Source organism: Perca fluviatilis, chromosome 21 (assembly GCF_010015445.1).
Source record: "Perca fluviatilis chromosome 21, GENO_Pfluv_1.0, whole genome shotgun sequence".
NCBI lineage: Eukaryota > Metazoa > Chordata > Actinopteri > Perciformes > Percidae > Perca > Perca fluviatilis.
The window spans coordinates 18,063,418-18,079,398 of NC_053132.1; the positions used below are offsets into that span (position 1 = coordinate 18,063,418).

Genomic DNA, 15,981 nt, shown 5'->3' on the forward strand with positions numbered 1-15,981 from the left:
CTGCTGCTGACATAATACTCATGAACACATTATTTAAAGTGCTCATATTATATTTTTTGGCTTTTTCCCTTATCTTTATTGTGTTATATATCTTTTTTGTGCATGTTATAGGTTTACAAAGTGAAAAAGCCCAAAGTCCACCCCAAAGGCACCTACCATCTCCAACAGAAAACTCTGTTCACAAACTGCTCCAAACAGCTCTATCGTAGTCCAGCCTTTACTAAAGGGGCGAACGTGTGTCACTTTGTAACACACGTTATAATGCTTGCCTAGCTGCTAGCATGGCACGCCCTCTTACTCTGCTTCTGACTGGCTAGTAGTCCTTATTTAGCTACTGCGCATGTGCGACTCCCAACAAAGATGGAATAGAAGTGCGATGCCTCACTCCGTAGCTAAAACAGAGAGCTCAACACACAGGGTGAAAAGAGGAGCTTCAGCAATGTGCAGTACGACAAAAATATGGTGTTTTTTGAAAATTAAACCATGTTCTGATATAACCTCTAAATATAATTTTGAACCTGAAAATGAGCATAATATCAGCACTTTAATGAGGACTGGAATGGCTTCATAAGTTCAGCGTCGGCTATTTGATTAATTATGTCTGCCTAGCACCAGCTGTATACCAGAAATACTCGTACGACTCAATGCACAAAGATAATCCACAGGATAGATTATAAAATTATATTTATGTACTCCATTTTTTAATAAACAATTTACATTTAAAAAGTAATTGGTTGTTAACAATGTGCCTTTTCTCTTGGCAAATATTTTGATATTCAACCACTTTTTAATTAGCAGAATGGTTTAGATCTCCCAGCTCAGTGAAGTTTGTCTTATGGATCAAAGGTCTAATTTTTGGCCTTACACATAACTGTTTAACATAATCTCTGATTTATACATATATCCATATTTACGTTTTATTATTGAATCTTATTAACTTTTGATGGTTAATTGTGTTCCTTTACATCCATGCTAGCAGCTCTGTGAGGTAGCACATAGGCACAGCGGTGCTTTGCTTCATTGATAACGTCGGCATGCTATCTTACTCAAATGACAATGCTAACATGCATGTACTGTAACATGTTAACCATCTTAATTTAGCGTTACATGCTAACATGTGCCTTTTATCAGTAAACACAATGTAGACTGATGGGAATGTCTTTAGTTTTGCATTGTATTTGGTCATAAACTAAAATATTGTGCAAATTCCAATTTTGACCTGATGATAACATGAAAAGTCCTGAACTGTATAACATTTCACTGAAAAACTAAATGTCACATTTCAGATAGTGCTAGAGGGGAAACAAATCTGTGAGTCACCAAAAGCATAAATGTTTTGTGAATTTCATGGCAATCCATCCAATAATTGAGAGATTTCTCAGCTAACAGCATGGGTGAAAAGGACATGAATCAGGATATTTTGGGCAGTTTTCTTTCTTTCACCTTTCACGATGTAGTCTTATGCCTATTTTAGAGTCAGAGGTGTAAATAACACAACATTTATCGGCAGTTATGGTTAGTTGTGTCTTAGAAGCCAATGTGGGTATGATGTGAGCGTGACATGAAGAAACACAGCAATCAATCAAATCTGATCAGTATGCTCTGGGATGAGGGTGGTGATGGCGCAGTGGATATGACACATGCCGTTGGGGTGGGAGTGCTGGGTTCAATTCCCACTGTGATACATCAATAAATGTGTTAGTGAGCAAGTCACTTAATCCCTAGTTGCTCCAGAGGTGTGTGACCTCTGACATATGTAGCAATTGTAAGTTGCTTTGGATAAAAGTATCAGCTATAATGACATGTAATGCTCTCTAATTTCTGCTGTCTCTTTGCTGCAGAGCTTGACATCCTTAAAACACTATGTATCCTCACACATCTTATCAGTCAGCACACAGAACACCTGCCCGAGACAGTTTATAACAACAGACTTCTAATGCTCCTGATGATGATAATTACAGTTTCTTTGCTCCTGGTTTAAGTTGAAGAGTTTAGTCCTCATGCGGCTGAATGTCCGTTTACAGGAGCTTCTCCAGATACGATGTGGAATCCAAGTGCTGTATTTATAATCTGTAAAAGTTTTAAGGATTTGATCTGCCAAAATGTTCAGACTCTTGGGGCTTTATGCATGGCAGTGGATTTGATGCAGATTGGTGCAAAGATCTTACCCTCTGTTACATCCCCCCCCCTTTTCTGCCTGTTTCCTGCAGGAGCTGGAAGTTTGGGAGGGTTAATTGTCTAACGGGTTGACACCTGGGTAGGCCTCAATCTAGGCCTCAATCAAAGCTAGATGCCATGTTTCATTGTGTTTGTCTCTCTCTCTCTTCTAGATCTACATCTCCTGGATTTGGGTTCATTTCGACACTTCAGTTGCAGTTACCATGTGTCCATACATTCCTTACTCATCCATACACGCCACACACCACTGATACTATTTACTCACCACACGTCATGTTTTTGTAATTAGTAATCATGTTAATTCAGGTTTGTGACACCCTCAAAATACATAAATGCACACTGACACCCATATCGAGCAGTTTGTCAATGGGAACACTAATGCAGTACTTATCCATGCCTTTTCTATACCCATCTTTATTTCAAGCTCTGTCAGTGATCATGTTGACAATTGTAACTTTTTGATGGCATTCCACATGCATGGCTCAAAGTATACTTTGACAATGTTCAAAGGAGGTATTTAAAGGAAGTGTCAGGAACTTCCACTTCTGGCTCCATTTCTCAACTTTCAATGCCCGATTGTTGTTTCAAGATATTTGCTTCTTTTACGCCCAATAGCGTGTTTTTGTTTGCAACACTGTGCTAGTAAGAGAAGTAGTATCATGTGAAAAAGAGCCAATTCATGCCCTTTACAGCCCATGCAGACCGCTCCATCAAGTCATGTCATCAATTGATTATTTGGGGGAATTTTTATACTTTTAGTTGATACTCATTGTAGTGAAGATAATGGGTAGACGCTCAGTCTAGGTGCTAGTTTTGGGTTTATCACCAGGTTCACTCAGGTGTGTCGGCCAGAACTCCACTTAAGGCCAAATATTCCAGAGTATGAAATGAAGAGACTCCCTTAGCACTAATGGAGTATACAAATTAAAAGGATATTTGTTTACATTGACTTTTTAAATATGTGATGATGGAAGCGGTACGTAAGTACTGCAGGATGGGTAATTCTGTCTAAGAAAAATAGTGTATGGGGTAATCACTAGGCTACATCACTTTATATAATTGATGGGTAGAATGAACAGGCTAAACAAAAGCAGTATAGTCAATATAAACTCAAGTCCTGAAAAAGGTTGTAATTTTGAACTGTAACTACACCAGAACTATATGCAGTGTCTTCTTTACAACATATATTGTTTGATTATTCATAGCCTTTTGCTCTCATATTCCAAAATGCCAGTTTGTCTTTGTGTTCTTTTTATTTATTTATTTTTTTTTTGCTCTGTGAACTTCATTACCCAGAAGCGCCAGGGAAAGCAACGCAATCACGTCATGAGCGTCGTGCTGTCGTTGGCAACGGCGGAGGCTGGAGCGGGAAGGATATTTGCTGCTAAGCGCTTGTTGTCAAATCAACTTTTGTTGACTCGGTAACGTTACATGGCTGACCTGGAAAAGCCCTCGCATCTCATCATGATGTGAAACGGCATGTTATCGTTTTGGTCTGTGGGAAACGGAGAAGGAGCCGGGTCATTTAGCAGTCTGTTTGCTAGCTAACATCTCTAAATGTACACTAACATTATCTGCTCGAGTTTTAACAAGCAAGACTGAGACATCAACAGGTGGATTTCCCATTTGCGATATTCGCTAGAAATGGCCTCCAAAGGTAAAGTTTTTAATTAAGGTCTTTGGGTATAAATACATAAAATGACACAACAACAACAAAGACTGTGAGATAGAAGCCATATTTTGAAACGACAGTTAATGCTGTTCACAGTCACTGAAACCTGTTTTGACTTCGCAGGTTGGCAGCATCCTTACGTCAACATATTCAAACACGTCAGAGTTGAAGACTGGAAAAGGTCGGCAAAAGAGGGGGATGTGTCAACATACACGGTAACTTTGCTACACACTAACGTTATACTTGTGATTTTTACTTGACCCTCCCCCAAACTATCTTTCGAATACCACAACCCGCTGTAGGCTTGAAAGGAGGTTTTGTTTCAGTTTGTAGGTTTGCTTGAATTCCATGTCAGCTAGTGACCACTCAGCAAAACCTCCATAAAAAACTTTTCAAAACAATCCTGCCACATAAATCTGCTATAACCTTAGTTATAGTATGGTTAAATCAACAGCTTTTGTCTTAGACCTCGCCAAACCTTTCAAGCCTATCCAAGTGATTGATTTGATTATGTGTTTATTTTTTGATTATGTGTGTGATTATTGTTATCACTTTTAACAATAAGTATTGCCACCAAAGTTAGTTTACTTTATGTCCACTTTCCCTGAAATCCCCTAGGACAAGAGACTGAAATGTTCCGTGTTCAGAATCAGGGGTCCTGTTCCTGCCAACAGCTACATCCTGGTACCCAAAAACAGCAACCAGTCTCTGGGGCTGACAGGTCGCTACTTCTATCTTCTCTTCAGGCCCACCCCTGGCAAATACTTTGTAGTCCACCTGGATGTTTCTGTGGAGGTATCTGACCTGTTTTCGTTTAATGATCCGGTATGCGTGCAGTTTAGTGTCCCAAATTCCAGTATGGCCACGCCAAGACCCGCCCTACGAAGCAGCTCGATTGGTTGGGGTTAGGCATTTGACCTTGAGTGGTTAAGGTTAGGATAGCGATTGGTCAGAGGATAGGACCTGAATAAATGGGGTTACGTTACGGGGAATTTGGGACACTAAACTGCACGTATACCTAATGATCCTGACTGAGTATGTGTGATGAAATTGAGTGTATTGATATATCTATGCTATCGAAACGATCTATCATTTAACAAGTCATGGGACTGGAGTTTATTTTGAAATCCATATGAAAACTAATCCACAACTGCCTTATTAACCTTCTTTGTAATCCTTTGACATTTCAAAGCATGCCTTTTTAATGCGTTGGCATTTCAATGTTATTAAAATTCTGAAGTGGGTACATGATCTCACGCTAAATACCATCCAATTATGTACTCTTTGCACTTTTTGGGGTTCTTTGTTCTAATTTATGTAGCTAAATCCAATTGATTTAGCTCAGAATCAGGTACTTTAAAGCATGTCACACTCTGTATTGTGTGATCAGTTCAGACAGTGGAAGATATTATGTACTGTAGATTTAGGCACTATAGAACAACCAATTAAAAGAAAACTCCAGTAATTGACTTAGTTGTACATTATTCAAACCATATCTTCTATAAATGTTACTATGGTGTATGTCATTGATTGCAATTGCAAAAAAAAGAAAAAAGGAAGACATTTTCTTTCCCCCTCTCTCTGTGTGCTGTGATGTGTAGGAGGGCCTGGTGGTCCGTATCTCTTTTTCCAACATGTTCAAAGAGTTCAAGTCCACAGCTACCTGGCTTCAGTTTCCTTTCCTGTGTGGCGCTGCAAAGGATTCAGTCTATGAAAGCACGGCCAAATCCGCAAGACATGGTAAATTACATGCACACACATGCAATCCTACTTATGTAGACTAGGGGGACTTGAAGATTTTCTTGAGATGTGTGCTGCTAGAAGTAGTCAGATAGTAAGCCAGAAGAAATTATCTGGAAGTGTAGAGAATGATGATAAGCTATACAAATATTTTTATTTCTATCCATCCATTTTCTTTTTGTCACATGAAATCATACGCAGTACAATTTCAGTGAAATGTAATCCCATCAGCTCTTTAAAATTGTGCGGGATTCATCATAAAGCAGAATGTGGCCGTCAGATCGGCACACAGGAAAGAGTCACCCGGTTGAATGGCAATCGAAGCAGGCATGGAGGCCAGCTCACTGCCCGATGCCTGCACAATGGATGCCTAGCAGAGAAGGGGCAGTCGGTGCCCCATGTGATGTAGAGATGGAGGCGGGCACAGAGATGGTCTTGCTTGTCCACGTAGTGGGAATCGTAGCCATAGGTCATAGCTGACGGACATTTTCACCTTTTCCTCTGTGTTTACTCTGATGTTAACATTTGAGAGAGAGAGTGAGAGAGAGAGAGATGGCGCGTTAATGCGTTCATGCCACCTCGGAATAACAGGGACCGCCCCCGTGATTATGTTGTTTTTCCGACTGCCAGCGTTCACATAGTCGGGATGCGTCTTCTTCTTCTTCTGTTTATATTGGGGTTTGGCATAACAACTTGTTGCATGACTGCCACCAACGGTTGGCCGTAGCCTAGAGCATCAGGTGTGTGAAAACATGGAGGCCACAATAACAAAAGATTTGCTGCTGTTTTCTTATAGGAGCATAGAAACAGCACATGGACAGGTGTTTGTTTGTGTTATCTGCAGGACAACGAATAGGAAAGGACACGGATAAGGTGTTGTTGTTTTTATACATGGGCCTATTTATGAATAATTTGAAACATGTTATGTCTGTGTATGTTTGTTGGCAGAGGCATTTGTCCACAATAAACAGTTTATTGTCATTGAAATATGTTCAGTGAACCAAAGTCACCTCCATCAAACGTCAGTTGTCAACAACGCGTCACCAACTGGGAAACTCGGTTAGCCAAATCGAGCCTGAGTTTCCCACCTCTGATTCCCACAGGAAGTGATGTGAATGATGACGTTTTCACTCGGAAAAATGTTTTTCCGATGTCCATGAATGGACGGAGAGACCATATAGACACTGCTGACTAATGGTGAAAAAAGACGATGTTGTGCACATCCATGTAGTTGCTGTTGCAGGACAAAAAAGTGAATGTTCAAAGAAGGTAAAGTCCGCACAACAGCTTAATGCTCAGAAAAAATACTTTAATGGTGCAAATAAGGCACACAACGTTTTGGCCCACAATTTGGCCTGGTGGCCACCTGAGGAAGGCCAAATTGTGGGCCAAAATGTTGTGTGCCTTATATTGCCTTTAATTATTATTAATTATTGTATGGAGGCTGTCATTTTATGTTCATTGAACTCTAAAAATACAAGATCAAGCTGAGTTTGTCTCTTCTGCCTTATTCCATTACTCTTCATGTGAGCTGAACTCAATGTCAAACTCATCTGAAGCGAGGCTACAATGATTCCTACTGTGGTTGCTGGTGGTTTCATGCGACTGAAAAGACAAAAGTTTTGCATGTTTAAATGGAGATAAAACTATTTGGTTAGACAGCAGATTTCGATTTTGGAGCGTCAAATGAGGACGCAGCGACCAAATTTTTTTTGTGCAGCAATGTAGGCCTATCTAATATCTTGTACAACATTGTACTACTACCTTTACCTGACTGAAAAAGTAGCTACTTTGGCAACAACATGTTTTCTTTGTTCATCCCAATAAAGCAGAATTGAATTGAACTAGTTACTGGTTACGTTGCAGATTCAGATTTTACTCACAAAATATAACCATTAAAATATGATGCATTATTATTCATTTAAAAAATCCAGCATTATATTAAAAGCTCCACCTTGAACAGACATAAAGTAAAGTGAAGTACGTAATAATAATTATCATCAATTTCTTTCACTCTTTACTTTAGGACAACTTTTGAATGCAGGACCTGTACTGTATTAATAGTTTTACTATGAATATTTATTAGTTTTACTTCAGAAAAAAGCTTTGAGTAGTACTTCTTCGACCACTGCCAATACCAACATTCCCAGTTACAGTAAGGGTTTAAAGTAAAGCAAGATGGAGTTTTCCTGGGGCCCCCAATTTACTAAATCCGCCCCTGGAAAACACCCAAGTCGCAGCTATTTGCGGTCAGAAACACTGGTGAAATAAGGTCAGCGGAGTTATAAAATTTTTTATTAGTATGAGTTAGTTCGCAAACTTGCACTTTTGAGTTGCAGAGTGGCGCTGTTCCTGTAGGATATCTGCTGATGCTCGTTACCTCCAGGGAAGTGAAGAAGAGTTTGGCTCTAATGTTAGTATATCCAGAATTCATGGTTAGAAACACACTCAGCTGAGGTATTCATTTCCAAATAGGTGTATTTAGTCGCTTGCTTTGACATATTAAGTACCGGGTTATAAAGTAGCTGTAGCCCGCTGCTGACGACATGCTAAACTTAGTCCACGTAGGCATGAAGCCCCGCCTCTGCTGCTGCACAGAGCTGCCCCTTATGGTTTATTTATCATATTATTCTTTTTGGCTTTTTCCCTTTCCTTTATTGTGTAATATATCTTTTTGTGCATGTTATAGGTTTACAAAGTGAAAAAGCCCAAAGTCCACCCCAAAGGGACTTACCCTCTTCCAGAGAAAACTCTGTTCACAAACTGCTCCAAACAGCTCTATTGTAGTCCAGCCTTTACTTCTGTGACGAACGTGCGTCACTTTGTAACACACGTTATAATGCTCACCTAGCTGCTAGCATGGCACGCCCTTATACTCTGCAACTGACTAGCTAGTAGTGCCTAGCTACTGCGCATGTGCGACTCCCAACAAAGATGGAACAGAAGTGTGATGCCTCACTCCTTAGCTAAAACAGAGAGCTCAACACACAGGGTGAAAAGAGGAGCTGCAGCAATGTGCAGTACAACAAAAATAGTGTTTTTTGAAAATGAAACCACATAAACCTTTTCTGGTACAACCTCTAAATACAATTATGAACCTGAAAATGAGCATAATAGGAGCACTTTAAAGTTTATTAAAATTGAACATATTGGACCAAATTCGATACGGCACGTCCTTTGGTCCCCAGCAATACACTGCCAAGTATGAAGTAGGCCGGATGAACGGTTCTCAACATATGCAAGGACACACAAACGGACAAACCTTACCGCTCTCCAATTATAGTAGTAGGATAATATATGAGCCATGGTTCGTATGCATTTGTTTTAAAAGTATTGTATATAAAATAATCTTGCATGTCTATGTGGTCCAGGTTTGGTGGGTCCAGCTCCCACTTTGGTTCGTTGGACCTGTCTGATGCTGGATCTGCAGTACACACTCTCGGTCTACCTCAACCGCTGCTACAGTCAACTAAAGAGCATTAAGCTTTGTGCCAACATGGCGGTGAAAAACATGTTTACCAGCGACCTGCTGCTAGATCCAGGTGAGACTCAGAAGACATATTACTGTATATAGGCACGCTTCATCTCAATATGTGAATATCACTGGTGGTTTTCTATGAGTTTGGGTTAATGTCATGTGGATATTAAGATAAATGCCAAGTGCTCTTCTTTGAAGGGCACTTTAATATAGAAAGGTTGTCGGCAGTGCTTTTCAGTTAAAATTATGGCTTCATTATTAAAGCATCAAAGAACTCTGTCAACCTTTAAACCACTCAATTCAAAACTACCTTAGTCAAATACATTAAAATACTGAGAATATTTTCAGAGCACTTTAAATCCTTTTTGGAGGAAAAATATTTTCTTCACATACCTATTATCCCGTATCACACTGCATTCTCAGATGTCTGAATAAACTACATAGTGTCCTCTTAGTATTTATTTATGACATCTTTACTTGCAAACGTGCAATTATCTCTTTCAACAGGAGTTTCCTTCAGTGAAGCCAAGCTGATGGGTCTGGCTTCTTCTCAGGGAACAGGTCCTATACCCAGAGACATGTCATATCCTGTGCCCAAGGGAGGCTCCTGGCATGATCTCTATGATTATATCAGGTACTGTAACCTCACCAGGGAACAGAATGTGCATCACTGAAATTGTGTAGCAAAATCTACCCTGAACTTTTTCTTTTTTGTCATTTCTGGGGCCATATTGTTTGGAAGTGTTTTGTTGTTTTTATCCCCAGTTGGGTAACTAGTGAAACACTAACAGCATGATTAATGATTGTATCAGTTTTTCTTTTAGGCCTTTAGTTGTATAGGACAGTTTAGACTTGAAAGGGGGAGGGAAAAGGCATGCAGCAAAGGGCCGCAGGTCGGAGGAGTAAACCTCTATATGTGGCTATTATGTGCGCTACAGGAAGCCCCCACGCCGCCAATCAGTGCACCTTTAACAGAGATAATAATACAGAGACACTACAAGTAGTTGCGTATGACAGATTTATTTCCTCAAAACACCAGTTGTATAAAATAAGATCTACAGTCTATATTGTTATTAATTTAAGAAAACTACACTTTTGTCACAGTGTACTGCTATGTAGTCCCTCATCTTGTCCTACCCCAACAGGTTTCCCTCAGAGGGAACAAAGTTACCCTTTGACTCCATTCAAAAAGGCAATCCCAGGCCCGAGTCTAGTAAGTACAGTAATTATTTTTTATGTCCATGCCATACTCTTATTATGCCATACTCCAATTTTTACTTTTACAAATTAGCCATGTATCATTTCTTCCCTTCTGCTCTTACTTGTTAAATAGTTTTCATTATTTGTTCATCAAAATCAATAAGAGCCATTGGAACTTTCAGAGAAATCACTATTACCAGACAAAAAACGTGGGATCAGAGCTGGTATGTAGATGACTGACTTTCATATTCCTTTCTTTTCCCAGGTTGTGTCTCTAGCCAGAGAAGCCCGATTAGACAGGAACCTCGGTGTGTCAACCTCAGCAAACCAGTTCAAGACCGTGTGTCCCTGATCCAGCAGATCACCACTCAAAAATCAGTAAGACTGAAGTGCATTCAAATCGAGTCTCTTTGATTCCAAACTGTATAAACATAGCAGATGGTTGAGCTTAAGCCTTTATATTGTACAGTTTTCTAGGAAGATTTTTCTTTTCTTATTCAGTTCTCTCCTTCTGTCTCCTCAGCTCCCGAGGAATCAAACCCCTGTGGTGACCAACATACCAGAGCTAGGTGTAGTTTCCACTTACCAGAATGATGACTGGCTTTGCCGTAATGATGACCAGCATCAGCAGGAGTCAACATGCTCCAGCTCACAGCAGTTTACACCTAGGTCTCTCTGGGATGCCAGTGACGGGGGAGTACATGTGCACGTTCATCCTGAGGACGGCTTCAGCAAACATGGGGAGGAAAGTGAAGAAGAGGTGAAGCTCCATATTGACTAGATTGTACATTTACCCAAACTTAAAAGCACAAGAAAACTTATATACCACATACTGTACCTCTCTCTTTTTGTACATCATGTTCAGTGCATGTCCTTTTGACTCCATGATGCCTTTGTACAGTTTTGTGGCAGCATTGGAAACACTGTTGATCTTGTTATATTCCCACTCCAGTATATTTGCACTCCAGTTCCACATCCTTTCCATCTGTCATCGTCCAAAGAAACCAGACAGCAGGTGAGAGACGAGGACAGTAAAGAGTGAAATGAAAGCAGCTGCGGTGACATCATTGGTTTGAGAGCTCATTACAAATCTTTGCCTTTTACTTTTTCTTCTCTCCTTGTTAGAAGCTGCTCCCAGACCCGATTCTCAGACTCAATCGAATCATTGGCTTTGGAGGAGCCACAACCAAATGTGTATGGTCCTTGTGATTTTGAAGGTCACAAATAAAATGCATTAAATCAAAGGCTGATGGAGATTTAACAGCTGTACTTTGTTACACTGTAGGCCCTGTGGAGCAAATCGGGTGATGCAGTGGTGTATCCGTGTCACGCCATTATCGTCTCTATGAAGATATCGTCTAACCAGCAGAGATTCTTCATCGGCCACACTGATAAGGTAAATTAGCTGTGATGTGTTGCTGATTCTGATTCTGGCAGCATCCTAAATAAGGTGCTTTGGTGATTCGCCCCATATCTTGGCCTTCTAATGCAGTTGGATTTTGTGAAGAGAGAGGATTTTCCAGTGTTTTTGTAACATCTGTCCATGTGTTTTCACCATAGGTGTCTGCACTGGCTTTTAATGGCAACACAACACTGCTGGCCTCAGCGCAAACTGGCAACCACAGTGTAGTTCGAGTGTGGAACTACCACAAAGGAAACTGTCTGGCCATGTTTAGGATTCATGCCCATTCATTATCATCTCTTAGGTAACCAACTGCTTATACACATGCACCCACGCACACACAGCTATTTTAAGATTAAAATAAGCCTTTATATTATACATTAAACAATGAGGTCTAAGCTTATGTTGAACACTGCTCACTCACACTAATTTTGTCTATTTTTATTCTGTTTTTTTTCCCCAAGCTTCTCATACGGTGGAGGTATTCTCTGTGGAGTGGGTAAAGACAGCCATAGTAAAACAGTAAGTGCCACAAATGTTCCCACATAAAAAATCAAGGGCTTAGATTTCTAATCTGTGTATAAAGTAGTGGTGTGCGATGCTGCAAAATTTGGTATCGATCCGATACCAAGTAAATACAGGGCCAGTATATGAAATTGCAGCAGTGCATACTGGAGAGAAACTAAAACTAAAGTATCGATATTTGGATCGATCCGCCCACCACTAGTACAAAGGTAATAATTGTAGCATTATCTGCAATCAGAATCTGTAAAGAGAGCCATGGGTATCATTAGATCCAGATGAAAAAATGCTAACCCTTAGGCTCTTAGGCTGATATAATTCGATACAACATGCTTTAAATTGCTCCCTTTATTTGACTTTATGACTCAGCAAAGCTGCGAGCTGACTGTCTGTTTGTCGTCCTAATTCAACCTTTCATAGATGGTGGTGGTGTGGAACACTATGAACGTTAGTAAAGCTGGAGAGGTGACCATCTTAGCCAAAGCACACACAGATGTGGACATCCACACCATGAAGGTTGCCTTCTTTGATGATACAAGGTACCCTACCTTCTCTGGGTTTGTATTTTTGGTTGTGTTTTAGATTTTTTCTTTTTTCTTTTTTTAGTCAACAGCGCATGTTTGCATATTTGGGAAAGATTTTTGTGCATATGTATGTCCATCCATCTGTTGACCTGAAAAGAGTAATTGTTGATGACTCTGGTGCATCTGTTTTGTTTTGTCTAATAATGTCGACAGTCAATGATCTACACCTCCATGTATACTGTATCATGTCTTGTTAGAGGTCTGCAGCAAATATAGGATAGAAGATAGTTTATTTCCCCACACATTCCTTATGGAATGAGGAGTTCTGCAGAGTTCTGTTTATCCTGCAGATGTGTCATGACCGATTCCCATCCACTCTCACGCTTCCTGTGTCGGGTGCTCTTAGTGCAGGAAGGTGAAGATGTTTTGGTGAGAGTGGGGAAGGTGAAAAGGTTCTAGCTGCAGGAGCAGGAAAGAAATAGGCCTTGTGCTGACTTGTCAGTAAATTATAACTCTTGAGAGCATTGGTTAATCTGTGAGTGGGCTGGTTCAGGATGGTGTCATGTGGCCGCGACAATATTCGCCTGTGGCGAGTGAGGAATGGGACGCTGCGCTCCTGTCCAGTCAACCTGGGGGAATACCACTCACTGGACTTCACCGATGTGGCCTTTGAGGAGGGAAACTCTTCCAACCAGCATCTTGATGATCGAACACTGTGAGTAACCAAACCAGTCACTAAAACCATCCATGTTTACGTAGCATTAGAAGAAGTATGAATTTAAACCAAATCCACTGAAAACATGAATATTAAAAGATTTCTATTTTCCCTCTCTGACTGTCTTTCCATAGATTTGCCAGCAGTCGGAGCGGCTATATCTTTGAGATTGACTACAGCAGAGTTGTTATTAGAAATGTCAGGAGGCTGTTGCCTGCACAGCAGCAGCATGCAAATCACAGGGAGAAATGGACTTTTAACACAGGTGTGTTAAGTAGTTTAAAGCTGGTTTGGGTAGAGGGGAAAAAAGCTTTATTAAAGAGCCTTGAGGACATAATTTGGTGTCTGTGTCTCCCAGGTCCAAGCATTGCCATCAACAGCATCAGTGTGTCCTCATCATTTTGTGCCACGGGCTCTGAAGATGGCTTCCTGCGGCTCTGGCCCCTTGATTTTTCTGCCGTCTTCCTGGAGGCTGGTAGGCACATAATATTGGCAAACTAACAGTTCACTCCCACTCCACAGAGAGTGATATAATCTTTAGTTCATGTATGTCTAGATCGTCATTTTCTAGTATGCAGGGGAAGGGTTATTCAGGTTGTTGATTGTCAGTGCCAATTAACTCAGTTTAAAAAACAGAAAACTGGAAGTTAGGAGTTTCACACCATGTTTAAATTCTCACCATGTATCACAATTAACAGAGTAAGCCCAGTTATATCACACATCGCTTGCCGGCATACGATTATCACTGGTTGACTGACTCACAGGAACAGCTGTAGCATGATCATTAACAACAAATTATAATTCACCTCTGCAGAGGGCAGCAATGTTATACTTCTTGAAACATGAAAACCGTAAACACAATTTATGTTTAAACATTAACTTTTAATGTCTGTCTGAGAGTTACTGAAGTGGAACCACAGTATTGGATTCAGCAAATATGGATTATTTGCTTTTGGCCATCATCACATTTGCGTACTGACATTCATGTCCATGAATATGAGATGCGTATGTGCAGCCTCACATCCTCACACAGACCAAACAATCTATTTGGAGAATAACTCAGACACATGCCATTGTTTTCCAGAGCATGAGGGACCTGTGAGCCTGGTGTCAGTCTCATCAGACAGCCTTCAGGTCCTGGCAGCCACCTCTACCGGTAACCTGGGTTTCCTTCATGTGAGCAGCCGAGGTTACAACACGCTGATGAGGTCACATACAGACACTGTGCTCGGCTTCAGTGTGGATGGCATCCGTCGCCATCTCACAACAGCCTCTTCAGATGGCACAGTGCGCATTTGGAATATGGATTCCTTGCATCAGGTTAATCAATACCACATTAATGTGTTTTCCAGCTTGTTTTGTTTTGCCTCTTTATAATAATCAGATCCTACTATTTGAATGCTTTGTTAATAAATATTCACCATGTCTTTCAATTTGTTGAACCTGACAGGTTTATGGTATGTCTACACAATCACACTTAAAAAAAAAAATTGACATTGGCATTCAATGTGGCTTTTTGTCTTTTCTTTTTTGTCAGTTGTTCTTTCTCTGTTGAAGCAAAGACATGCAAGGCTCTGCTTTTGTTCCCTGTTAGACTGTTTTGTGCTTTAGAAAAAGGAAAATAATTGTTACGGTAATTTGCTTTGGCAAAACTATATATATAGTAGAAATACTATACACTCCCGAGTCCTGACTCCCAAGTGGTAAACTAAACCACAAAGCAAAATATTGGCAGTAACTTATTTAAATAACTTTGAGTAACAGAAAAGTTTTCTTTCTACAGATTTGAAGGCACTCCACTAATGATATCTTTTTAAATTATAGAAATTGACACTGCCTTTGTTATCATTGGTTTACCATTGGCTTATTTACTGTTTAACTAAATGTCTGTTGTCTCCTGTGCTTAGTTGTATGATTTTGTGTCAGAGGACAGCCCCTGTTCGGTGGCCTTCCATCCCAGCGAGCAGGTCTTCTCTTGTGGCTTCAGCTCCGGCATCGTCAGAGTCTTTAACATCTCCAGTGCCAAGCTGCTGGCTGAACACAAGTACGTCTAAACTAACGTGGAAGCTCCAGCAACTGCAGTTCTTTATTTTGGATACCAAAAGCTTGCATGGTCCCAATTACTATATGCTATTGTATGATATGTCAAGGAGTGTCAAATTACTGGGAAATACTGCTAGATACAATTCTTCCCAGCTCAGCCATGTCTCAGCTGTGGGCCAGCTGTTAGAGGCACAATATACTGATTATGATGTGACATGTTGCTACACATATACAAGGTCCAAAATACACTAGTCTGTAAAGTAACTGCCTGGAATAGTAAACCTACTTTAGCACTTATGGTAAAGTCACACATTTACAATTGAATAAAGATAACACATGCAGCTGTGACTGCACTTTCAAATGAAAAATATCTGCGTGTTTGTTTGTATTAACATATATGTGTGTGTATATATATATAAATATTATAGGCAGCACAGAGGTGAAGTGGTGGGTCTTGTCTTCTCTCCGGATGGGGAGTTCATGTACAGTGCTGACTCTCAGGGCTCT

The 15,981-nt window shown here is 40.3% G+C and overlaps 1 protein-coding gene across 1 annotated transcript in view; it reads left to right on the forward strand.

Annotated features, from left to right (window-relative positions):
• The first annotated feature begins 3,516 nt into the window (after nt 1-3,516).
• The window catches only part of wdr90 (WD repeat domain 90), a 26,525-nt gene continuing 14,060 nt past the window's right edge, over nt 3,517-15,981 (forward strand). Inside the window, exons 1-21 of the mRNA XM_039789143.1 lie at nt 3,517-3,835; nt 3,974-4,065; nt 4,469-4,645; nt 5,452-5,590; nt 8,962-9,132; nt 9,576-9,702; nt 10,214-10,281; nt 10,534-10,646; nt 10,792-11,028; nt 11,221-11,283; nt 11,394-11,462; nt 11,554-11,664; nt 11,829-11,974; nt 12,135-12,192; nt 12,613-12,731; nt 13,270-13,431; nt 13,566-13,696; nt 13,790-13,906; nt 14,516-14,751; nt 15,339-15,475; nt 15,903-15,981. The exon at nt 15,903-15,981 is cut by the window's right edge and continues 52 nt beyond it. Coding sequence (XP_039645077.1) covers nt 3,823-3,835; nt 3,974-4,065; nt 4,469-4,645; nt 5,452-5,590; nt 8,962-9,132; nt 9,576-9,702; nt 10,214-10,281; nt 10,534-10,646; nt 10,792-11,028; nt 11,221-11,283; nt 11,394-11,462; nt 11,554-11,664; nt 11,829-11,974; nt 12,135-12,192; nt 12,613-12,731; nt 13,270-13,431; nt 13,566-13,696; nt 13,790-13,906; nt 14,516-14,751; nt 15,339-15,475; nt 15,903-15,981 — 2,565 coding nt within the window. The 5' untranslated portion in view covers nt 3,517-3,822. The remainder of the gene's footprint in view (nt 3,836-3,973; nt 4,066-4,468; nt 4,646-5,451; nt 5,591-8,961; nt 9,133-9,575; nt 9,703-10,213; nt 10,282-10,533; nt 10,647-10,791; nt 11,029-11,220; nt 11,284-11,393; nt 11,463-11,553; nt 11,665-11,828; nt 11,975-12,134; nt 12,193-12,612; nt 12,732-13,269; nt 13,432-13,565; nt 13,697-13,789; nt 13,907-14,515; nt 14,752-15,338; nt 15,476-15,902) is intronic.